This window comes from Aplidium turbinatum, chromosome 14 (genome assembly GCF_918807975.1).
Source record: "Aplidium turbinatum chromosome 14, kaAplTurb1.1, whole genome shotgun sequence".
In the NCBI taxonomy this organism is placed as follows: domain Eukaryota; kingdom Metazoa; phylum Chordata; class Ascidiacea; order Aplousobranchia; family Polyclinidae; genus Aplidium; species Aplidium turbinatum.
In genome coordinates this window covers 10,526,130-10,551,958 of record NC_137485.1, presented here as the reverse complement: position 1 = coordinate 10,551,958, position 25,829 = coordinate 10,526,130, and the positions used below count along the sequence as shown (strand labels likewise).

Here is a 25,829-nt window from a genome sequence, read left to right as displayed (position 1 = left end):
GTTTTATCTTTGCAGTGAGCGCCATCTTCGTGACTGTAATGAGTGTGCTTGGAATAATGGCAATCGCCGCATCATTCGCGGTTATGTACAACTACACTGCTGAACTTTATCCCACAGTGATTCGGTAAGCTGTACGTTGAATCAATGACTGATTTGTTGTCTGGGGTATAAGTTCTCTGCTTTTGCATCAGAAATTAGCACATCCTTTGTAACTTTCGTTTCTAGCACTAGTTGCAACGTTCATCTGATGAAATTGAAAGTAAAAGTAACAACAAACAAGATGGTTTATTGCTTTACTGACGTTTCGCGCACCATGACAATGCGCATTCTCAGAGCGAATAACATACAAAATAAATTTTTACAAGGTTATATACTGCAGTGCAATTGAAGGCAAGAAAAAATAACGATATATTGGATGTGTTGTTGATGAAGCAACTTTCTGCAGTGATGCGTTGATAATAATTACTTTCATTTTTCAAAAAGTTCAGTATTTAATTTGTAACTTTGTAAAACACAGCTATGTTAATGTGAAGAATGATCTGATCTGAGTAGTAGTATATGTAAGATACAAGTTGTAAATGTAGTGACGTTGGATTGTGAGCACATTTTCGGCCGATTTGAGCCAAGCATCAAATGTAGTAATTGTGAGTACATTTTTCAGCCGATTTAAGCGGGAAAGACGGTTAATTATGTTTCATTTGAACCAGGAAGTTTTCAGAAAGTTGCAATAAGCAAAAGGAATCTTTTGTTCTATGAAGAGTTCTACAAATATCTGGTTCCTGGGCTTCGGATGGGGAAGAGCGGTGTTTTATTCTCGAATGCTCTTCGAGACCTTTCTTATATTTATAAGAACGTCCGCAAGTCGAACATTGGTGGACAGTTGGAAGGTGCTTGTGGGAGAGCTTCTCCTCTCGACTGAAATAACAAAACAAACAAAAACAATCAACTCACAAAATCATAAACCATTTCCAATGTGAACACACCACGATTCACTGTAATCTCATCGCGGTAATTTTATCGTGGTAATTTCATCGTGGTAATTTCATCGCAGTAATTTCATCACATGGTAATTACATCGCATACATTGTCATCGCATTGTAATTACACCGCAAGACACCACATCGTCAGTAATTAAATCGTCTTCGTCAACGTCCACCCTAACCCTCACGTCCACCCACCCTAACCCTAACTTCGGAGGGAACCAGCTACTAGACGGTTCGATTAGTCTTTCGCCCCTACGCCCAGGTCGGACGATCGATTTGCACGTCAGAATCGCTACGGCCCTCCACCAGAGTTTTCTCTGGCTTCGGCCTGCCCAGGCGTAGTTCACCATCTTTCGGGTCCCGACGACTGTGCTCTTGCCGGAGCCGGCGGTGCTCCCGTCGCCCCGCAGCTGGTAGCCTACGCAGCTCTCATACTGCGATGTAATTACCTGACGATGTGATATACTGCGATGTAATTACCATGCGATGAAAATACCACGATGATATTACCACGATGAAATTACTGCGATGAAATTACCGGACACCCACACCACCTACCTCTGAAAAGAAACATTACATTTCCGACACACTCTACACGTTTTTTCATGTCTTTTGACTCCCCAATTGGATGCCAGTTGTTTTGCACAGAACCTACAACATCTCAGACCTGCATGGTAGTGTTGGTCTTTGCTTTCAACACTATCAAAGAAACAAAAAACTTATTATCACCTACCCACAATTTTATTTTCATGAAAAGACTTGAAACTGACCAAAAGGTAAGGGAAAAAATATTTAAAAAAATCATTGCACAAATCGATGAAAGAAATTTTTTTTTTCAACATAATCAGATTATAAACGTGTAAAACAGAAAATGTTTGAAAGTCTCTCTTAACAAACGTTTGAAATGCTCTTCAACCAATATGTTGCTTTTTTTTTGTTCAAGAAAGACCATAACTATGTAAAAGATTATGTGTTTCCATTCAACTTACTCCCACAAATCAGGGTTCTTCAAGTCTTGTTCGACTTCGTGCTGTGCTTCCCAATTAATGTCTCTACAAAGGAAAGTAAAGTTTCAAATAAAAATCCCTGTTTTGCAATCATTTTAACTAACTTCAAACTAAATAGTTTAGAAATAATAACTAGGGCAACTCATTTTTTGACCTAAAAACTTGAAATTTTGACTTTATAATTTACAAATTTTGACCTAATTTTGACCTATAACTTTCTGCGTTTGCAACCTAAATGCAAAATACAAAGCATATTAGAAATCAAAGCGTTAGGTAAGGATATCTTCTTTTCTAATGAAATAAAAGAAAAATGTGGAAGACTGAACGGCACCACAGCTAACGAATAGGTAATGAAAGTCACTCGAAAAACTGCAAAAGATAAATATGGAGTGTCTTTAAATATCCCGAAATTACTGAGAGGGTTCTGCAGTATTATTCTTCAACATTAAGTAATGTTTCACATTATCGCCTTTGAAGTTCCTGTCTCTCGCCAAAATTTTTCCTAAAATGGAGAAGCTTCTCTCTACTGATACAGAAGTTGCTTGGGAGTTCCTCAGCAGGCTATATAAATGTGGTGAAATATCATCTCGTCCCATTTTCACAATGCACTTGATGTCATTCCTTGAGATTTTTGCTTGAATATATTTTCCAAATTGGAAGCCATCAACACTAAAGTCAAGGGACGTCATTTTCTGGTAAGCTTTTGCAATGGTGTTACGGCTGTCTTCCATCTTCTGAATTATATCAAACAGTGAACTGTAGGCCTACTACTTCTCTATTTCTACAATGTGAGTAGCTAAATTGGGAGCTTTTACAACAGGTTACCTGCCTTCCACGCCTAGCCTACTTAATATTCAATTATCAGTAGTGGGCGAAACAAAATTATCACCTCAGAAATTGCAACAAAAAATCATTATATTAATGAAATATCAATAAAAAAGAAAAACTACGTAAAAAGAGAGTTTTGACCTAACCATAAAATTTGACTTTTTTTTACTAAATAACTTTGAAACCTCTCTTCGTGTCAGCCGGAATTTTAGTTTATGGACGTTTTATAAACTCTGAACAAGGCAGAAAATTTTTGACTTTATTGACTTTTGGCTGCCCTAATAATAACGTTTTGGATTTGTTCATTTTGCAACACTTTTAATTCAAATTCTAAATCAATTTTAAATGAGATTTGATTGCAAAATTCTTACCCCCAGAAGTTTGGATTCATTAATTTCTCGATTTCATTTTCTGTGGGGACCTTTTCCCTTTCATTCTCCACCACTTCAGCCACTCTGAAATTATAATCAGTCAGACAACTAAAATTAAACCATTTCACAATTACGTGAACAATCAAACTCACTTGTGAAACCTCCGCTCATGTTGATTTCTTGAGACCACTTGCGAAAACGTCCTTACACAAAATCTACAAGAAAAACACACGTTTCTGTGTTTTTTCATATGTTGATTTTTTCCATATCTAGACTTGAATTGGACATGACATATTTCGCAATTGTACATTTTCTATCTTTCCCTTATCGACCTGAAAACAAAATGTTCAGTTCACAACCGAAATAATGCAGACAAAATTTAGTGCTAGTTCAATCATAAATCTCATAAATTTTTGATAAGAACTCTGACTAATCTGCAGTTTAAGCTCGTCTTTAAATATCATCCCAACAACATGCGAGGACTCACAATAGACGATAGTAGTATTATAAGTATGATCCAACAAGTAAATGTAGTGACAAAATGTAGTGCGGCTAGATTGTGAGCACATTTTTCGACCAATGACGCTATATCAATGATAACTCATTTTTCGGCTGATGACGCTATATTAATGATAGGCTAACTCATTTTTCTGTCGATTTGCTAAGCATTGAGGGTTAACGCTATATCAAAGTGAGCGCATTTTTCGGCCGATTTGAGCGGGTGAGAGTACCGGTTAATTTAAACCAGGAAGTTGCAATCAGCAAAAAGAAAGCGTTAAAGACAGCTCATTTTTCTGTCGATTTGCTAAGCATTGAGGGTTAACGCTATATCAAAGTGAGCGCATTTTTCGGCCGATTTGAGCGGGTGAGAGTAACGGTTAAATTGAACCAGGAAGTTGCAAAAGGAAGCTTTACTAAATTGCACTTCAGATGATGTTGTGGTTAGACAAAAGTGTGAACGGCGTGACGTCACACCAACGCGTACGCTGTCAAGGAAGTAATTTATTTCAGGTTTACTTACATACATAGCTTACATAGGTATTTCTTTGAAGGTTTTTTCTGGGGGTTATTAAAATATCAATACTGTTGGATCTTGACTATCACTCTGCCTTTTTTTTTACGCCGGTGTTTGCATATAGCCTAAACGCGAATGGAGTACTAATGTTCTAAATTATAAAACAAAAATGTCTTATCATGAGCTTAAAAGAATGTCTTATGAAGAGATTCAGCATATGATGAAAGGGGATGATGATGTACAAAAGGGGTTCTTCCCTCAACACTTCAAACCGATTGATAGTGATGATGAGGATAGTGAATATGAATCCTACCGCCGAAGATGTGTTATCCCTCTAAATAGCTCAACCCCTAAGGGTGTTTTTGAAAGGATCGGCCTATCTGATCGCGAAGGATACATTCCGCCTCTACACACACTTTGTGATCCCCTCTTAGCCCCGTCCAATATTTGATGTGGAGGCAAGCAATGAAGAAGTGGATTCAATTCCTCTTCAAGAAGAAAAAAGCATCAAAGCCCCTCTTCACACTACTGATGAATGGGATCTTAGGAGATGTGAGCATCGAGGATGTGACGCCCAATGCCTCTGCGAGATTTCTGACTTGTTTGAGGAGGTTGAAACCCGATTCTCAATCCTCACCCGATTTGTTTAGTGATGAATTTTGGAGCGTTAATAAATCGTGTACCGTAAACAAATATTATACCGTCGGTGTTGTTTTCTGTATTATCGAAATATACCACACACAAATTGTAAACAGTTTGTTTCATTGGACTGCACAAGCGAAGAAATTGTAAGCGGAGTTACACAGCAATTAAATCACAGCAAATTATCAAAATTAATACACAGCAATATCCTTCATATTTGATTTTCGTTTGGTAAGTAGGTATCATCTTGTAGGTATTTCTTTTGAAGAGATTTTGTTTGTTAGGTTATTAAAATATCAATACTGTTGGATCTTGACTTTTCTTACTCAACCAACATAAAAATATCAATCTCACAAACTGCATATCTTTTGGTTCTAGGCATATAGAACATCACGATTTGAAATACCAACGCAAAATATATCAAAATCATGGACACAGTTTAATATTGCCAACATTAACATACGGAGCAGAAACATGATCATTCACAAAACAACAAACAAGAAAACTGGCAGCGGCGTAAAGGAACATGGAAAGAATAATATTAAACATAAATAGAAAAGACAGATTAGAAATAAAGTCATCAGAAACAAAACTTGTATCAAAGATGTTATAGAAACAGCAACTAAACCTAAACCAAGATAACCACAGAATGGACACCAAGGTATGCGTATGGACCTAAAAATTATAGATCGGTTAATATGTAGGATTTAATTAAGATAATTTCATAAAAGTTTTGTTAACTTTATATCGGTTTTGTTGTAGCCATGTTTTTTCGTAAAGCTGTTTGCTTGCAGGAATAGAGTTTTCACTATTGATTCTGATGGATAGGTCTATTGGTTCGATTCCAAGTCTTTCCGAATACTGAGTGTTCCCTTCCTTCATAACTTGTCATTGATTGGTGGTATCTTTTTGGTGGTTTTATTGGTATATGAGGTTTCACTGTTGTTTCGAATGTTTAGGTTGATTGAAGATTTTGTTGAACTTTGATGAGTCTTTTGATCTGTGGATCGGTTTTAGTTGATTGTAAGGCAAATGATCAAAGGGTTGGTTATAATTATTATAGTCTATGACTTGTCCAAAAAACTTAATAAATAGCCTACTGTATTTAATCATCTTGAACAGCAATAAATACTGCATTTTATCATTTTTCGGTTAATCTTCGTTTCGGTTAATGTTGGTTTCGGTAAACCTTTATTTTACCAGGTCTCCGTTTCGCTGTAACAGTGGTTTCAGCTAAACCTTTATAGTAACGTTTGATAAATGTAACTATTCTGAAATAATGACGTAGGCCTAACTTTAGGCTTATCATGTAGGAATAACATTTACGATTTTGTTTTATGATTCTTATTACAACTAAACCATTCTATGATAATAATAACATGACGATGCAACTCAACACACAACCACTAAATTAAGACAAAGAACCTCCTGCTTTGGTATTGTTCAGTTTAGATCTGTGTAGCTTGTCAGGTTCATAATTTAACTAAGCATTTGTTTGATAAACATCATTCAAACAGTGGTTTACAACAACTTACCTGGAAATTAAATTTTGATTTTATGATGTCATTTAAAGCTTATAAGAATAATAGCTTTTTCAAAACAACGTTACTCTAAGTTTGTTATTGTTTGTTTGTACAAATAAATTTTACATTTATATTTTAGATGATGCTAATACCAGCTAAACAATCAACATTCCCTTTATGCAATGATAACACCCAAATTAACAGCTATAGAACAAATTGTTGCAACACATACTTCTACATTCTGACAACTAGAAAACAAAATCAACAAACCTAACGCAAACTACATCACAAATTGTTACCTAAACTTAAGACAAGCATGAAATAATGCAAACTCTAGCAGAATGCGAGCACAAATTTTGCAACACACAATGACACCTGATGATAAAAACACACAAACAAATCTCCGAACACAGATTTTAACGTTAGAAATTATGCAACAGAAACTTGTGCTATTTTGTTGTAGTTTCTTAAGCTTGTAAAAATAAACTTGTAATTTGCTGAAAATATTTTTAAGTTTGTAAAAGAAAATTTAAGTTTGTGACTTAAAATGATTTTTCATATGCATGTCTTTCAGAAGTAAACTTTCAGATTACAATTTGTTGAAACTATTTTTTTTTTAACTTTTAGTTTGTAAGTTATGGAACTTATAAGTTTGTTGTTTGTTAAAACTATTTTTTTCAGTTGTAAATTATGGAACTTAAAAGTTTGCACCTAGTCAGTTAATTTTTGTTTTGATTTGTCAATCATACAACTTAAAAGTTTGCAGTTTGTTAAAAATATTTTTAGTTGTTGGTTTTTTAAATTAAAAGCTTTGTGATTTATTAAAATTATTTTTTTCATTTTTGCAAGTAACAGAACTAACATTTTCAATTTCTTAAAATAATTTTTTCGTGTCAATAATTTTAGAGCAAAAACTTTCAGTTTACAGTTTGTTAAAATAATTCTTTTATTACTCTCAAGGATAATACATCTGCTTATTTATTTATTTATTTTTTTATATGCTACACAATTCAGTTTGTAACGTTTTAGCATAGAAAATCAAGATGAGGTATTTCCAGCAACTTTTTCTTCTTCTCTCGTGTTGTCGCTATATGTCAGGGCATCCGTTGGTTAGCCACTGCCTGGTGTCGTCATCGATGGAAACTAGGCCTTCCATACCATGAGGTGGTCTGTATAGCCGGCAATCCTTGATAATGTGGGCTGCCGTCTGCATTTCACCACACTCACAAGCAGCACTTTCTGCCAAGCCGCAGCGCAACATGTCTGCACCATAACGTCCAACACCAGTGAGCAAACGGTTACGCCTTGATGAGGCAAGTCTAGGGAGGCCATGGCCCAGCTGGTTCTCGGGCGGAGATCTAAATACTGGGCAAAGTGGGGATGTGCTGCTTGACCATTGTTTACACCATGCCGCGTGGCACCACTGTTTGCTAGGGCTTCCACCAGAGAGAGAGAGAGAGAGAGAGAGAGAGAGAGAGAGAGAGAGAGAGATATTGTTTATTTGCCTTTCTAATACGACTCGATATAAAGAAACACAATTACATACAAATCAAAATATGGCAATAGAAAGGTCTGGCAGCACCGAACAACCTTGCGGTTAACCAGTCAAGGTGCTGCCTGTCATCAGTCATCTTACATTGCAGCATCAGACATTATAACTGTATCAATAAAATATAATGATGGATGGAACAGTAGCTTCGAAATCGAATTGAATATATAAGGTTTTGTAGAATATTGAATCAAGACCAGCTGGGAAAACATGAGCATATAATGAATCATATCGTTTAAGAACACAAATACGAGGTTACATGAGATAAAATAATTTAACTGAACGATTTTAACGATTTAATAAGAACTTAACAAGGTAATTTTATAAAGTTTTTTAAACAAAGCAAGGTGTTTGCTTTTAATACATTCATCCAATTCACTCCACAATTTAGTACCCCGATGTGTCAGAAGATTGTGTGCCACGGATTTGTTTATTTGTGGAAGAAAATACTTCATTTTATTTAGTTGTCGAGTGTTGTGCGAGTGAATATTATCAAGTTTTATAAAACGATCTTGCAATACAGGCGGTAGATTATTATTGGAAACTTTATGCATAAATTTTGCAATTTCGAGTTTGTAAATATCTTCACGTTGTAAAATATTCAAAGATTTGTATAAGCTAGTGACGTGACTGAATTTTGTACTTCTAGTGATTGCGCGAATAATATTATTGTGTCTTACGTCAACTTCCTTGATTAGTGTTTTACCTGCAGTACCCCATATAGTAATACCGTATTGAACACGACTATATACTAGACTATAATATAACATAAGCAATGTTTCCTCTAACACATAGTTACGAAGGCGATAAAAAATTCCGGAATATCGAGCCAACTGCAGCGACAAATGTTTAATGTGTGAGGACCAGGTTAGATTTTCATCGACATGGATTCCCAGGTACTTAACTGTTTTCATTCTTTCAATCACTGTTTGGTTTATACACAACCTGAAATTAGTTTCAACAGTACGCTTAGGTACTTTGTTTATTAAAATGTAGCTTGTTTTAGAGTAGTTTAAAGAGAGTTTGTTTCTTCGTAGCCAAGCATCAATTTTTTGTAGTTCAGTATTGGTTTCTGTTTGTAAAGATTCCAAGTCTTCACCACGTAAAGCTAGATATGTGTCATCCGCAAAAAGCACGGTAGAAAATTTAGACATTAAAGGAAGATCGTTAATATACATTAGGAAGAGAAGGGGTCCCAATGTTGAACCCTGAGGGACTCCACAAAGGATTTTTTGCAAGCTTGAAGCAGAATTAGACACTTTGGTATATTGGTATCGATTAGTAAGATAACTTTTCATCAGCTCAAGAGCAGTGCCACGTATTCCGTAGCAATGTTGAAGTTTATTTGTCAGTATGTTGTGGTCAACTGTATCGAATGCCTTTGACAAGTCAAGGAATATGCAACAGGTATAGAAATTTTTGTTCACATTGTTTAACAGATCGTCATACAGCGTGCTTATTGCCATTGCAGTGGATGTATTTTGACGAAATCCAAATTGTTGAGCACTCAAAAGGTGGAATTTTTCTAGATATGTGTAAATTCTAGTGTGAAGAAGCTTTTCAAATATTTTACTAAATGGAGATAGCAGTGATATTGGTCGATAGTTGGTGGAATTATGAGGATCACCTTTTTTATAAACCGGAATAACCTCAGCAATTTTTAAGGCATCAGGGAACACTCCAGTAGTGACGCACAAATTAAATAGTTTACTTAGGAAGAAAGAGATCACAGGGCTGGCATATTTTATAAATTTAGTTTCACAGTCAGATTTCCTTGTTGACTTTTTGTCTTTCAAATTAGAGATTAACTTATATATTTCTTCTGGACTTGCGGGATCAAGAAAAAGAGAGTTTTTGACACTGTCTGGAGACGAAGTTATATTACGCTGGTCTTTTGATTGTTTAATTGTTTTTGCCATGTTTGGCCCGATGTTAACAAAAAAATTATTTAGTTTCTCTGCTATGTCTTTTGGAGACGTCAGAGGTTTGCCATTTGTAGTAATTACTTTAGAGGGCATTGTTGTTTTTTTCTTTTTGATACTGGATAATTCATAAATACTTTTCCATATTTTGTTGGAATCATTTTTGTTTTCTGTTAGGGTGTTGTGATAATATTTACGTTTAGCAGCCTCGATAGTACGGTTTAGTAGATTACGGTAAGTTTTATATCGTTCATGCATTGCATGCTCAAATTTTTTATGTAGACGCTTAAACATGGAATTTTTCGTTTTAATTGATTTTAGCAGTCCCCGACTGATCCACGGTTTAAGCTTGAGGCGCTTTTCTTTACGGGTAGCTTTTCTGTAAGGGGCATGATTGTTTACTACTTCAGGGAAAATGCTTTCAAATTTATCAAAGGCGGATTTACCAGGCAAATTTACCAGATTTACAAAGGCAAATTTACCAGAGGCTACCAGAAGGTCTTGTGCAGCGCGTACAAATCCAGCAACTTAAAGCACACTTATGAATTGCAAACTTAAGTTTTGTTTTGATTTGTCAATCATACAACTTAAAAGTTTGTAGTTTGTTAAAAATATTTTTAGTTGTTGGTTTTTACAATGAAAGCTTTGTGATTTATTAAAATTATTTTTTTTATTTTTGCAAGTAACAGAACTAACATTTTTAATTTCTTAAAATAATTTTTTCGTGTCAATAATTTTAGAGCAAAAACTTTCAGTTTACAATTTGTTGAAATAATTCTTTTATTTCTCTCAAGGATAATACATCTACTTATTTATTTATTTGTTTATTTTTATATGTTACACAATTCAGTTTGTAACGTTTTAGCATAGAAAATCAAGATGAGGTATTTCTACCAACTTAAAGCACACTTATGATTTGCAAACTCTTAAATTGTTTTATAATCTTCATCTAAAAATAATAAAACACTTTGAATGTGTCACATGAGACTTTTAAGCGGCAACACCCTTTACTTAAGGTTTCACCTCCATTCTGTTCTGAAGGTTTTATTATTGAGCTGTTGGATCCGTGATCGATCCCACGCTTACATTTGTAAAAAGGATTAGTGTCAAGTATTTTTTTTTCACATTTTCAACCCCTGTTATTTTTGTTAAAAACACGCATGGTTTACTTTGTAGATGCTAAAATTTTTATTCTGTTAGTTTTATGAAGCATATTACTTAAAGTGATTTATAGTTTCTACCTGCTACAACTGCAATTTAATTTCACATTTATTCTTAGCGATTCAGAGATTACTTATGTATATTCTTCCTATTCCATAAGCATTAAAAACGTCTTTGGTAGGCTACATATGCGTTGCATTTTGCAAATTCCAGAACCACTGCACGAGGTTGTTTAAGAAACAGAGGAAGTCACGAAGTTGCATTGTTTTGATCAAATGCTTTAAAGGGTAAGACTTTTGTAGTATTGACGTAAATTTACCATTCAAGGGTTGGTTGCTTATAAGTTTATAACACAAGATTCACTTTCTCACATAAAAACATAGAAATCTAAAAATTTATAATAAGTCACCTTTCGTTTGCTCAGATTCCAACATATATGAATACAAAAAAAATCTCATTACCTTTGATCTATTTTACTAATTTCTGGCAAGCATTCAGGTTTTGGCAATACTTTTACAACAACTTATTAAGTTTTTACGTGTGTTCTAGCTACAATCTACTTATCCCGAGAAAGACTAGTTGGTAAACTTATTAAGTTTTGAGTCAATAAGATCAGAGAAAGACTGAAGAGGTGTTTGGAAGAAATTAAAGCGGTTCTATTGTAAGATTAAGTGAAGATAAAGAGGATGAATCTACTGTCTGGAAGTAAAAACTAGTACAAAGTGCATATGTCAGTATTACATAGACTCACCACAAACCAGTGTATTCTAAGTGAGATAGGGTAATAAAGATGAAGCACCAGGAACATGTGACCAAAAGATAGTTCAAAAGGAACCAAACAATAAGTTTAGATGTTGAAGCAAGATCAAAGAGTTAAATGAAACATGGATCTTTACTAAAATATGGAAACTATTAAAATATACAGTCTTCACAAACAATCTATTTGAGGTGAGGATAAGCATAAAAGCGGAAAATTGTTCAAATAACATATTTTTTAAGAATTAAAACATCACATAACATGCGACTAAAGAAAGTCTGAGGAACAGATTCAATGGTGAATGGTGAAAAGACAATAGAAATAGTTGCGGTAATGATAAACAAATCTTCACTTAATGGTTCTGTTAAATAAATTGGCGTCATTGGTTTGTAGTTGTTACAAGAAATCATCACGCGTAAATGCTATAGTACTATGTAATCGAGTAGAATGTTCAAATAATTTTCTTATGTTTAAACGTAAGTTGATGGTAAACAAACCGGTAAAGTCGATTACAGACCAAACAATTATTAAAATCTACGAAAACAAAAGTTTTCTGGTGTTGTGAAACAAAATTATTGCAATTGGTTGACATAAGTGGGTCATTTAATAAAGCATCATTAAGTGTTTTCAAGCATATTTTCATCAAAACCTGTTCAAGAAAACCTGTTTAGACCTGTTCAAAAGCTACCATGAAATGTATCAGATTGATTGATTTTTTGTTTAGATCTTACAAAACACTTAAAGTTACACACAAGATGGAGATACTTACAAAAAATTACCAAACAATAACACAGTGAAATAAAAAAAATGTAAATCGTGTTCAGACTGGTTTAAAAAATAGGTTACATCGATTCTAACAGAATGGATGATGCTATATGGTTGGAAATAATTACTACTTTTGGTATTGTTGTATAAAAACAAGTAAAATGTTATTGCTATATGTGTTTAACTTTGGCTCAGTTTCAAAATTGACATTTTGTATGCACAAACTTATCGCAAATCAAGAAAGGTTGCACAATTCTAAGTTGAATTTCTTTATTTTTATCCACCATTTTTATAATAAGTGAATTCGGGATAAGTAGATTGTAGCTAGAACACACGTAAAACTTAATAAGTTGTTGTAAAAGTATTGCCAAAACCTGAATGCTTGCCAGAAATTAGTAAAATAGATCAAAGGTAATGAGATTTTTTTTGTATTCATATATGTTGGAATCTAAGCAAACGAAAGGTGACTTATTATAAATTTTTAGATTTCTATGTTTTTATGTGAGAAAGTGAATCTTGTGTTATAAACTTAGGTAGGCACTTTAACATGCAGATATCCAATCCAGCACGAACCAATGAGAAGCTACGCTGTTCATGACGTCATCAAGGTTGCGTTTAGAAAGAACAAAGGAAAAACGCAAATTCTAGCTAAATTAAGTCATCGCTTTGCCATCGGTTGGCTTGGCGCAGAGGGTTAGGGCGGTGGTAGTCTAGTCATTTCATTGACGTGGGTTTGATTCTCACCACTGCCATAGCTCTTTTTTCTTCTGTAATTACCGAACAAAGTTCAAAGTGATGATCAAGTCTCTGGCTGAATGCTGGAATGGTCATAATTGGACAGACGACGTAACATCTGATTGGTTCGTGGTGGATTGGACATCTGCATGTTAAAGTGCCTACCATAAACTTATAAGCAACCAACCCTTGAATGGTAAATTTACGTCAATACTACAAAAGTCTTACCCTTCAAAGCATTTCATCAAAACAATGCAACTTCGTGACTTCCTCTGTTTCTTAAACAACCTCGTGCAGTGGTTCTGGAGTTTGCAAAATGCAACGCATATGTAGCCTACCAAAGACGTTTTTAATGCTCATGGAATAGGAAGAATATACATAAGTAATCTCTGAATCGCTAAGAATAAATGTGAAATTAAATTGCAGTTGTAGCAGGTAGAAACTATAAATCACTTTAAGTAATATGCTTCATAAAACTAACAGAATAAAAATTTTAGCATCTACAAGGTAAACCATGCGTGTGTTTAACAAAAATAACAGGGGTTGAAAATGTGAAAAAAAAATACTTGACACTAATCCTTTTTACAAATGTAAGCGTGGGATCGCTCACGGATCCAACAGCTCAACAATAAAACCTTCAGAACAGAATGGAGGTGAAACCTTAAGTAAAGGGTGTTGCCGTTTAAAAGTCTCATGTGACACATTCAAAGTGTTTTATTATTTTTAGATGAAGATTATAAAAACAATTTAAGAGTTTGCAAATCATAAGTGTGCTTTAAGTTGGTAGAAATACCTCATCTTGATTTTCTATGCTAAAACGTTACAAACTGAATTGTGTAACATATAAAAATAAACAAATAAATAAATAAGCAGATGTATTATCCTTGAGAGAAATAAAAGAATTATTTCAACAAATTGTAAACTGAAAGTTTTTGCTCTAAAATTATTGACACGAAAATATTATTTTAAAAAATTGAAAATGTTAGTTCTGTTACTTGCAAAAATGAAAAAAATAATTTTAATAAATCACAAAGCTTTCATTGTAAAAACCAACAACTAAAAATATTTTTAACAAACTACAAACTTTTAAGTTGTATGATTGACAAATCAAAACAAACATTAACTGACTAGGTGCAAACTTTTAAGTTCCATAATTTACAACTGAAAAAAATAGTTTTAACAAACAACAAACTTATAAGTTCCATAACTTACAAACTAAAAGTTAAAAAAAAAATAGTTTCAACAAATTGTAATCTGAAAGTTTACCTCTGAAAGACTTGCATATGAAAAATTATTTTAAGTCACAACTTAAATTTTCTTTTACAAAGTTAAAAATATTTTCAGCAAATTACAATTTTATTTTTACAAGCTTAGGAAACTACAACAAAATAGCACAAGTTTCTGTTGCATAATTTCTAACGTTAAAATCTGTGTTCGGAGATTTGTTTGTGTGTTTTTATCATTAGGTGTCATTGTGTGTTGCAATATTTGTGCTCGCATTCTGCTAGAGTTTGCATTATTTCATGCTTGTCTTAAGTTTAGGTAACAATTTGTGATGTAGTTTGCGTTAGGTTTGTTGATTTTGTTTTCTAGTTGTCAGAATGTAGAAATATGTGTTGCAACAATTTATTCTATAGCTGTTAATTTGGGTGTTATCATTGCATAAAGGGAATGTTGATTGCTTAGCTGGTATTAGCATCATCTAAAATAAAAATGTAAAATTTATTTGTACAAACAAACAATAACAAACTTAGAGTAACGTTGTTTTGAAAAAGCTATTATTCTTATAAGCTTTAAATGACATCATAAAATCAAAATTTAATTTCCAGGTAAGTTGTTGTAAACCACTGTTTCAATGATGTTTATCAAACAAATGCTTAGCTAAATTATGAACCTGACAAGCTACACAGATCTAAGCTGAACAATACCAAAGCAGGAGGTTCTTTGTCTTAATTTAGTGGTTGTGTGTTGAGTTGCATCGTCATGCTATTATTATCATAGAATGGTTTAGTTGTAATAAGAATCATAAAACAAAGTCGTAAATGTTATTCCTACATGATAAGCCTAAAGTTAGGCCTACGTCATTATTCCAGAATAGTTACATTTATCAAACGTTACTATAAAGGTTTAGCTGAAACCACTGTTACAGCGAAACGAAGACCTGGTAAAATAAAGGTTTACCGAAACCAACATTAACCGAAACGAGGATTAACCGAAAAAATGATAAAATGCAGTATTTATTGCTGTTCAAGATAATTAAATACAGTATTTATTAAGTTTTTTGGACAAGTCATAGATTATAATAATTATAACCAACCCTTTGATCATTTGCCTTACAATCAACTAAAACCGATCCACAGATCAAAAGACTCATCAAAGTTCAACAAAATCTTCAATCAACCTAAACATTCGAAACAACAGTGAAACCTCATATACCAATAAAACCACCAAAAAGATACCACCAATCAATGACAAGTTATGAAGGAAGGGAACACTCAGTATTCGGAAAGACTTGGAATCGAACCAATAGACCTATCCATCAGAATCAATAGTGAAAACTCTATTCCTGCAAGCAAACAGCTTTACGAAAAAACATGGCTACAACAAAACCGATATAAAGTTAACAAAACTTTTATGAAATTATCTTAATTAAATCCTACATATTAACCGATCTATAATTTTTAGGTCCATACGCATACAGTATCTTGGTGTCCGCTCTGTGGTTATCTTGGTTCATCTGGTGTCTGTCATTCTTGCTACATGTCCCGCCCATTGCCACTTTAGGTTTGTTGCTGTTTCTATAACATCTTTGATACAAGTTTTGTTTCTGATGACTTTATTTCTAATCTTGTCTTTTCTATTTATGTTTAATATTATTCTTTCCATGTTCCTTTACGCCGCTGCCAGTTTTCTTGTTTGTTGTTTTGTGAATGATCAGGTTTCTGCTCCGTGTGTTAATGTTGGCAATATTACTGTGTCCATGATTTTGATATATTTTGCGTTGGTATTTCAAATCGTGATGTTCTATATGCCTAGAACCAAAAGATATGCAGTTTGTGAGATTGATATTTTTATGTTGGTTGAGTAAGAAAAATCAAGATCCAACAGTGTTGATATTTTAATAACCTAACAAACAAGATTTCTTTAAAAGAAATACCTGCAAGATGATACCTACTTATCAAACGAAAATCAAATATGAAGGATATTGCTGTGTATTAATTTTGATAATTTGCTGTAATTTAATTGCTGTGTAACTCCGCTTACAACTTCTTCGCTTGTGCAGTCCAATAAAACAAACTGTTTACAATTTGTGTGTGGTATATTTCGATAATACAGAAAACAGCACCGACGGTATAATATTTATTTACACGATTTATTAACGCTCCAAAATTCATCACTAAACAAATCGGGTGAGGATTAAGATGGGTTTCAACCTCCTCAAACAAGTCAGAAATCTCGCAGAGGCATTGGGCGTCACATCCTCGATGCTCACATCTCCTAAGATCCCATTCATCAGTAGCTTGAAGGGGAGCTTCGATGCTTTTTTCTTCTTGAAGAGGAATTGAATCCACTTCTTCATTGCTTTCCTCCACATCAAATAGTGGAAGGGGCTAAAAGGGGATCACAAAGTGTGTGTAGAGGCGGAATGTATCCTTCGCGATCAGATAGGCCGATCCTTTCAAAAACACCCTTAGGGGTTGAGCTATTTAGAGGGATAACACATCTTCGGCGGTCGGATTCATATTCACTATCCTCATCATCACTATCAATCGGTTTGAAGTGTTGAGGGAAGAACCCCTTTTGTAGATCATCATTCCTCTTCATCATACGCTGAATCTCTTCATAAGACATTCTTTTAAGCTCGTGATAAGACATTTTTGTTTTATAATTTAGAACATTAGTACTCCTTTCGAGTTTATATGCAAACACCGGCGTAAAAAAAAGGCAGAGTGACAGTCAAGATCCAACAGTATTGATATTTCAATAACCAAAAAAACCCTTTCAAAGAAATACCTATGTAGGCAGGCCCGGATTAAGGTCAAATGGGGCCCCTGTGCTAATGAATTTTATGGGGGCCCTTACCAGCTTACGTGGAGCGTAATGGAAGTAAGCTGGTTTCGCTTGCAGGGGAAACCAAGCCTTGCTTAGGTAAGTTAGATAACTTTGAAATAGCACGTGATCGATGATTAAATAAGCATGTGCAAATTAAGTCAACAATGTTTACGTTATAATGGATGCAAAATCACACACATTAAATCAACGAAACCGTGCAAGGGAAAACATTGTAGCAAGGGACCACTGTTAGTACTGCACACTACACTGCAAATTGCAATGAAAGGTTATTCTGAATTTCTATTCTAAACTGCTCTTTCATTCACTACTAACTACCAATAGAATTTAGAAAACTAACATGAAATTCAGTCGAACGACTTTATTCTGGCTTTCTTTGCTGCAAAGTCTGTAAGGATAGCATCAAAACTGAGGTCGCAGTTTATCACACTCTATGCTGAGAAGGCTCAGATTAGCCAACCGCTCTTGTGTCATTGTAGACCGAAGTACGTTTTTGATTCTTTTCAGCTTAGAGAATGATCTTTCTCCAGAACAGTTAGTGACCATCATACAAAGAAACAATCTAAGAATTGTTTCTACATTAGGAAAAGCAGCTTCAACTTTGTCATTCTTTATTATCTGGTACATGTTTTCATGACTAAAACTTGCTTTATTTCCATAAGCCTTTTTAAGATACCGGTACAGGTAGAAATTCAAAAGTTCATCAACAAGACAGAGATCAACATCAGTAGGAAATTCTTTCGCTAAATTCATGACACTCTGTAAAATCTGTTCCTTTGATGCATAAAAATCAATTAAAAACGAGAAATTCTTAGCAACTCTTTTGTAAATTATTGTAATTTGTTATTTTATTTATTTCATTTTTAGGAAAAGTGGGGCCCTCTGTCTGCGGGGCCCCTGTGCTTTAGCACACCCTAGCACAATGGTTAATCCAGGCCTGTATGTAGGTTATGTATGTAAGTAAACCTGAAATAAATTACTTTCTTGACAGCGTACGCGTTGGTGTGACGTCACGCCGTTCACACTTTTGTCTAACCACAGCATCATCTGAAGTGCAATTTAGTAAAGCTTCCTTTTGCAACTTCCTGGTTCAAATTAACCGTTACTCTCACCCGCTCAAATCGGCCGAAAAATGCGCTCACTTTGATATAGCGTTAACCCTCAATGCTTAGCAAATCGACAGAAAAATGAGCTGTCTTTAAAGCTTCCTTTTTGCTGATTGCAACTTCCTGGTTTAAATTAACCGTTACTCTCACCCGCTCAAATCGGCCGAAAAATGCGCTCACTTTGATATAGCGTTAACCCTCAATGCTTAGCAAATCGACAGAAAATTGAGCTGTCTTTAAAGCTTCCTTTTTGCTGATTGCAACTTCCTGGTTTAAATTAACCGTTACTCTCACCCGCTCAAATCGGCCGAAAAATGCGCTCAGTTTGATATAGCGTTAACCCTCAATGCTTAGCACAGGGTGGTCCAAGACTGCGAACATAAAGGACCACATTAGGATCTGAGAAAAACTTAACGGGCCGCATAGTGAGAAATGATAACGCGTTGCTGAAAGTAGAAACGTTGTTAAATAAAAACTTAACTAGGTTGCGATTTTGAACTTCTTTTCTATAGATTTCGATCTGTTTTAGCTACATTCTTAGTGTTCGCAGGTTATGAACATCAACAAATCTTGTCGCTGACAAAATACAGTTGCAATGAAAGGACTGAGTTTGCTGTTCTGATCGACCTAATGTTTTGCTGCACGCCCAACTCACTTTTTAATCTCTGCTTGCGACTCAAAAAGTGATTTTCAGCTAGTAAAAAAGATACGATACATAACACGTCAACAAATTAGCAAACCAAAACAATTTATTGTTTTTTTGCTTTTGCATATAGGCCTAGTGTCGATCTTTGGTTTAAATTCAGTGGTCGACAGACGTAAGCAGGCATCCAGGGTTTCATCAGCCATTCTGTTCCGTGTGTCGCTTTTTAATCGCTTCATAACGGAGAAAGTGCTAGCTACAAAAGCAAAATATCAACGCACGTTTGTGTCGTCACAAACCGACATTGTTCCCTCATAGTTACCTATTGACCCGATTATGCGCGACTTATTTAGGGTTGTGGCGAATGTAATGTATTTATAAAACATAGGTGTATTTTTAAACCTTGGATTTAGCACTGATAATTCCGGCATGCACAAAGTGTTCGCGGGCCGCACAAAAGCTTCACGTGTCAGGGTTTGGACCACCCTGGCTTAGCAAATCGGCAGAAAAATGAGCTGTCTTAAAAGCTTTCTTTTTGCTGATTGCAACTTCCTGGTTTAAATTAACCGTTACTCTCACCCGCTCAAATCGGCCGAAAAATGCGCTCACTTTGATATAGCGTTAACCCTCAATGCTTAGCAAATCGACAGAAAAATGAGCTGTCTTTAAAGCTTCCTTTTGCTGATTGCAACTTCCTGGTTCAAATTAACCGTTACTCTCACCCGCTCAAATCGGCCGAAAAACGCGCTCACTTTGATATAGCGTTAACCCTCAATGCTTAGCAAATCGACAGAAAAATGAGCTGTCTTTAAAGCTTCCTTTTGCTGCTTGCAACTTCCTGGTTCAAATTAACCGTTACTCTCACCCGCTCAAATCGGCCGAAAAATGCGCTCACTTTGATATAGCGTTAACTCTCAATGCTTAGCAAATCAGATAATATGAAACCAAGGAAGTTTCCAGAAATATTTAATAAAACTACCATTTAACGTTTTATAGGCAGAGAAAACTTTTTCTCTCTACATTCGGCAGAAAAATGAGCTGTCTTTGATATAGCGTCATCAGCCGAAAAATGAGTTATCATTGATATAGCGTCATCGGTCGAAAAATGTGCTCACAATCTAGCCGCACTACATTTACTTGTTGGATCATACTTACAAGACTACTAACGATCTATTCTCTCTTTATAGAACTCTTCATAGAACAAAATCTTCTTTTTGCTTATTGCAACTTCTTGGTTCTAATGAAACGCAAAATTACACAATCTGCTCGCAATAGACAATCTGTTCACTCTTTATAGAATAAAAGCTTCCTTTTGCTTATTGCAACTTTCTGGAAACTTCCTGGTTCAAATGAAACATACTTAACCGTCTCTCCGGCTCAAATAGGCCGAAAAATGTGCTCACAATCTAGCCGCACTACATTCAAGGAAACTTCCTGGTTCAAATAAAACATCCGAAAAATGTGCTCACAATCACTACATTTGATGCTTGGCTCAAATCGGCCGAAAAATGTGCTCACAATCCAGCGTCACTACATTTACAACTTGTATCTTACATATAAGTTACTACTCCTGATCTGACGTATTGATTTCTATACCCAGGTCAAGTCTGGTGCGATGTTAGTGGTAGACAAGCGTAGGCCTACAATATTACGTAGGCCTAAGTAGTAAGTAAATGTCAAATACAACCCTTTTTTGTAATAACCCAAAGTAATAACCTGCAATAGGACAATATTGTGAGCACATTTTTCGGCCGATTTGAGCGGGCGGTTGATTTGAATCAGGAAGTGACAAAGTGTAGTTCGGCTAGATTGTGAGCATATTTTTCTGGGTCCAGCTCATTTTGAACTTCCTGCGCATTGTGAACGGATTTTCTTTTGGGACAATATTGTGAGCACATTTTTCTCGATTTATCATTTGTTGATCGCATGACATCACTCTACCTTTTTTTTACTCTGATATTTGTATATAAACACGAAAGAAATACTTGCTCATGACGTCACATTGTTATCCTCAATAGCTTTAACTGCAGGCTAGTCAGAGTTCGCACCAAAGTTTATGAGGTTTATGCTTGAGGAGCCAGTCGAGTTATGAAAAGTTCTGTTTGAAATCACACACATTAAATCAACGAAACCGTGCAAGGGAAAACATTGTAGCAAGGGACCACTGTTAGTACTGCACACTACACTGCAAATTGCAATGAAAGGTTATTCTGAATTTCTATTCTAAACTGCTCTTTCATTCACTACTAACTACCAATAGAATTTAGAAAACTAACATGAAATTCAGTCGAACGACTTTATTCTGGCTTTCTTTGCTGCAAAGTCTGTAAGGATAGCATCAAAACTGAGGTCGCAGTTTATCACACTCTATGCTGAGAAGGCTCAGATTAGCCAACCGCTCTTGTGTCATTGTAGACCGAAGTACGTTTTTGATTCTTTTCAGCTTAGAGAATGATCTTTCTCCAGAACAGTTAGTGACCATCATACAAAGAAACAATCTAAGAATTGTTTCTACATTAGGAAAAGCAGCTTCAACTTTGTCATTCTTTATTATCTGGTACATGTTTTCATGACTGAAACTTGCTTTATTTCCATAAGCCTTTTTAAGATACCGGTACAGGTAGAAATTCAAAAGTTCATCAACAAGACAGAGATCAACATCAGTAGGAAATTCTTTCGCTAAATTCATGACACTCTGTAAAATCAATTAAAAACGAGAAATTCTTAGCAACTCTTTTGTAAATTATTGTAATTTGTTATTCAAAATTTGTTATTTTATTTATTTCATTTTTAGGAAAAGTGGGGCTCTCTGTCTGCGGGGCCCCTGTGCTTTAGCACACCCTAGCACAATGGTTAATCCAGGCCTGTATGTAGGTTATGTATGTAAGTAAACCTGAAATAAATTACTTTCTTGACAGCGTACGCGTTGGTGTGACGTCACGCCGTTCACACTTTTGTCTAACCACAGCATCATCTGAAGTGCAATTTAGTAAAGCTTCCTTTTGCAACTTCCTGGTTCAAATTAACCGTTACTCTCACCCGCTCAAATCGGCCGAAAAATGCGCTCACTTTGATACAGCGTTAACCCTCAATGCTTAGCAAATCGACAGAAAAATGAGCTGTCTTTAAAGCTTCCTTTTTGCTGATTGCAACTTCCTGGTTTAAATTAACCGTTACTCTCACCCGCTCAAATCGGCCGAAAAATGCGCTCACTTTGATATAGCGTTAACCCTCAATGCTTAGCAAATCGACAGAAAATTGAGCTGTCTTTAAAGCTTCCTTTTTGCTGATTGCAACTTCCTGGTTTAAATTAACCGTTACTCTCACCCGCTCAAATCGGCCGAAAAATGCGCTCACTTTGATATAGCGTTAACCCTCAATGCTTAGCACAGCGTGGTCCAAGACTGCGAACATAAAGGACCACATTAGGGTCTGAGAAAAACTTAACGGGCCGCATAGTGAGAAATGATAACGCGTTGCTGAAAGTAGAAACGTTGTTAAATAAAAACTTAACTAGGTTGCGATTTTAAACTTCTTTTCTATAGATTTCGATCTGTTTTAGCTACATTCTTAGTGTTCGCAGGCTATGAACATCAACAAATCTTGTCGCTGACAAAATACAGTTGCAATGAAAGGACTGAGTTTGCTGTTCTGATCGACCTAATGTTTTGCTGCACGCCCAACTCACTTTTTAATCTCTGCTTGCGACTCAAAAAGTGATTTTCAGCTAGTAAAAAAGATACGATACATAACACGTCAACAAATTAGCAAACCAAAACAATTTATTGTTTTTTTGCTTTTGCATATAGGCCTAGTGTCGATCTTTGGTTTAAATTCAGTGGTCGACAGACGTAAGCAGGCATCCAGGGTTTCATCAGCCATTCTGTTCCGTGTGTCGCTTTTTAATCGCTTCATAACGGAGAAAGTGCTAGCTACAAAAGCAAAATATCAACGCACGTTTGTGTCGTCACAAACCGACATTGTTCGCTCATAGTTACCTATTGACCCGATTATGCGCGACTTATTTAGGGTTGTGGCGAATGTAATGTATTTATAAAACATAGGTGTATTTTTAAACCTTGGATTTAGCACTGATAATTCCGGCATGCACAAAGTGTTCGCGGGCCGCACAAAAGCTTCACGTGTCAGGGTTTGGACCACCCTGGCTTAGCAAATCGGCAGAAAAATGAGCTGTCTTAAAAGCTTTCTTTTTGCTGATTGCAACTTCCTGGTTTAAATTAACCGTTACTCTCACCCGCTCAAATCGGCCGAAAAATGCGCTCACTTTGATATAGCGTTAACCCTCAATGCTTAGCAAATCGACAGAAAAATGAGCTGTCTTTAAAGCTTCCTTTTGCGGATTGCAACTTCCTGGTTCAAATTAACCGTTACTCTCACCCGCTCAAATCGGCCGAAAAGCGCGCTCACTTTGATATAGCGTTAACCCTCAATGCTTAGCAAATCGACAGAAAAATGAGCTGTCTTTAAAGCTTCCTTTTGCTGCTTTGCAACTTCCTGGTTCAAATTAACCGTTACTCTCACCCGCTCAAATCGGCCGAAAAATGCGCTCACTTTGATATAGCGTTAACTCTCAATGCTTAGCAAATCAGATAATATGAAACCAAGGAAGTTTCCAGAAATATTTAATAAAACTACCATTCAACGTTTTATAGGCAGAAAAAACTTTTTTCTCTCTACATTCGGCAGAAAAATGAGCTGTCTTTGATATAGCGTCATCAGCCGAGAAATGAGTTATCATTGATATAGCGTCATCGGTCGAAAAATGTGCTCACAATCTAGCCGCACTACATTTACTTGTTGGATCATACTTATAAGACTACTGACGATCTATTCTCTCTTTATAGAACTCTTCATAGAACAAAAGCTTCTTTTTGCTTATTGCAACTTCTTGGTTCTAATGAAACGCAAAATTACACAATCTGCTCACAATAGACAATCTGTTCACTCTTCATAGAATAAAAGCTTCCTTTTGCTTATTGCAACTTTCTGGAAACTTCCTGGTTCAAATGAAACATACTTAACCGTCTCTCCGGCTCAAATCGGCCGAAAAATGTGCTCACAATCTAGCCGCACTACATTCAAGGAAACTTCCTGGTTCAAATAAAACATCCGAAAAACGTGCTCACAATCACTACATTTGATGCTTGGCTCAAATCGGCCGAAAAATGTGCTCACAATCCAGCGTCACTACATTTACAACTTGTATCTTACATATAAGTTACTACTCCTGATCTGACGTATTGATTTCTATACCCAGGTCAAGTCTGGTGCGATGTTAGTGGTAGACAATCGTACAATATTACGTAGGCCTAAGTGGGAGTTGCTCAGCTTTGATCTCAAGCGGTTCAAGTACATAACAGAAAACGTCTGCTCACACAAATATGTTGAACCGAACAAGCTCAACATTTTGTTGCAAAACTTTCGTGTTTCTGTAAATTTGTTTTTATCCAGCTGCTGGTAAATAGACACGAATGATGTTGCTGTCATTGCAGTCGCGGATGTTTGGATGCAAACCGTCTCACAAACAAGTCTAAATCGATAGATTTCGATACAGAATGTTCAAAGGTCATGAGCACCAAGTTTGCCTGTCTTGGTTGTATCATGCTCCGTCTAGCGAGGGGTCACCAAACTATTTTCTCTGAGGGCCGGATTGCTGCGAGATTAACAGCTGTGGGCCGGATGCAATTTGCGAAAAGATATACAACTATTTAGAATCTCCATTGACGTGAATTGAGCACAATAAATAACAAAGTCAGCGGAGGAATATCAAAGTTGGGATGAAAATCTCGAAAGGTTGCTGGAAAAGTTATCCCCTGCTGTGATACATTAGGTGGCATCGTGCTCTTGAAAAAACATTAGATTTTTCCAAATTTGGCCTAGGTTGTCCCCATTTGTGGTGGCCTAATGATAAAAACATAACACAAACATGTAGGCTGCCTGGTGGAAAAAGGTACAAATTCAACATACAACAATGAACTATAAGAACAAACAATTTTAACAAAGAAGCAGGTTGCGTGTAGCTCAACAGCAACGTCAGTCCTTTACAATAAGTTTGGTAACTTTTTTCCTTAACAGTTGTAGTGCAGCTGTTATTTCCGCAGCACGTGGCGGGCCGGATGAAATCAGTTCGCGGGCCGGTTCCGGCCCGCGGGCCGTAGTTTGGTGACCTCTGGTCTAGTGGGAGCGTCATCCCTTGTTACAGTAACACTGAGAATCCACACTCACAAACGGCAGTGCTAGATCCAAATGTAGCAATATCTGCTGCAAGGTTGAACACTTCACAGATCAGAAAACTAGAAGCAAAATTTATTTACACTGATTGGATTGAAGAGAAAAAATAAACACTGCTTAAAAGATTACGGGTTTATATTTTGTATGCGTTGTCTTCAAAAACCTCTTGCTTTACCACAGCACATTTTGCGATTTATCACTGCACAAATTTGGTTTATCACTGCACAAATTGGTTATCACTGACCCTTAGAATTAGGTATGGTACCGAGAATAGCGACAGCTGATATCAAATAGCCTAATTTGTACCGGTTTGTAGGCCTGCTGGAAAACCATTCCCTCTTTGTTAGGTTATCATTCTTTCCCAAAACATTTTTATTTTGCACAGTATCTGACAATTTTTCTACCAACCTAACACGTGTTGGCCTTGGTTGAACTGAACATGTTGAGGTTGCCAAAGGAGGAGGTAAGGGGGGGGGGGGGGCGAAATTGTTTAATCATC

The 25,829-nt window shown here is 35.7% G+C and overlaps 2 protein-coding genes across 2 annotated transcripts in view; one reads left to right on the top strand and one right to left on the bottom strand.

Moving 5' to 3' along the window:
- Positions 1-25,829, top strand: part of LOC145783503 (organic cation transporter protein-like) — a 37,551-nt gene that overhangs the window by 5,804 nt on the left and 5,918 nt on the right. Inside the window, exon 6 of the mRNA XM_082595393.1 lies at positions 16-124. Within this exon, the coding sequence (XP_082451519.1) occupies positions 16-124 (109 nt within the window). The remainder of the gene's footprint in view (positions 1-15; positions 125-25,829) is intronic.
- LOC145782725 (uncharacterized) lies at positions 368-3,253 on the bottom strand. Its single transcript, XM_082594480.1, has 4 exons — positions 3,190-3,253; positions 1,973-2,035; positions 1,542-1,682; positions 368-915 (listed from the first exon to the last, which is right to left on the bottom strand). The coding sequence occupies exons 1-4, from the start codon at positions 3,207-3,209 to the stop codon at positions 684-686; spliced, it is 456 nt and encodes a 151-aa protein (XP_082450606.1). The 5' UTR covers positions 3,210-3,253; the 3' UTR covers positions 368-683.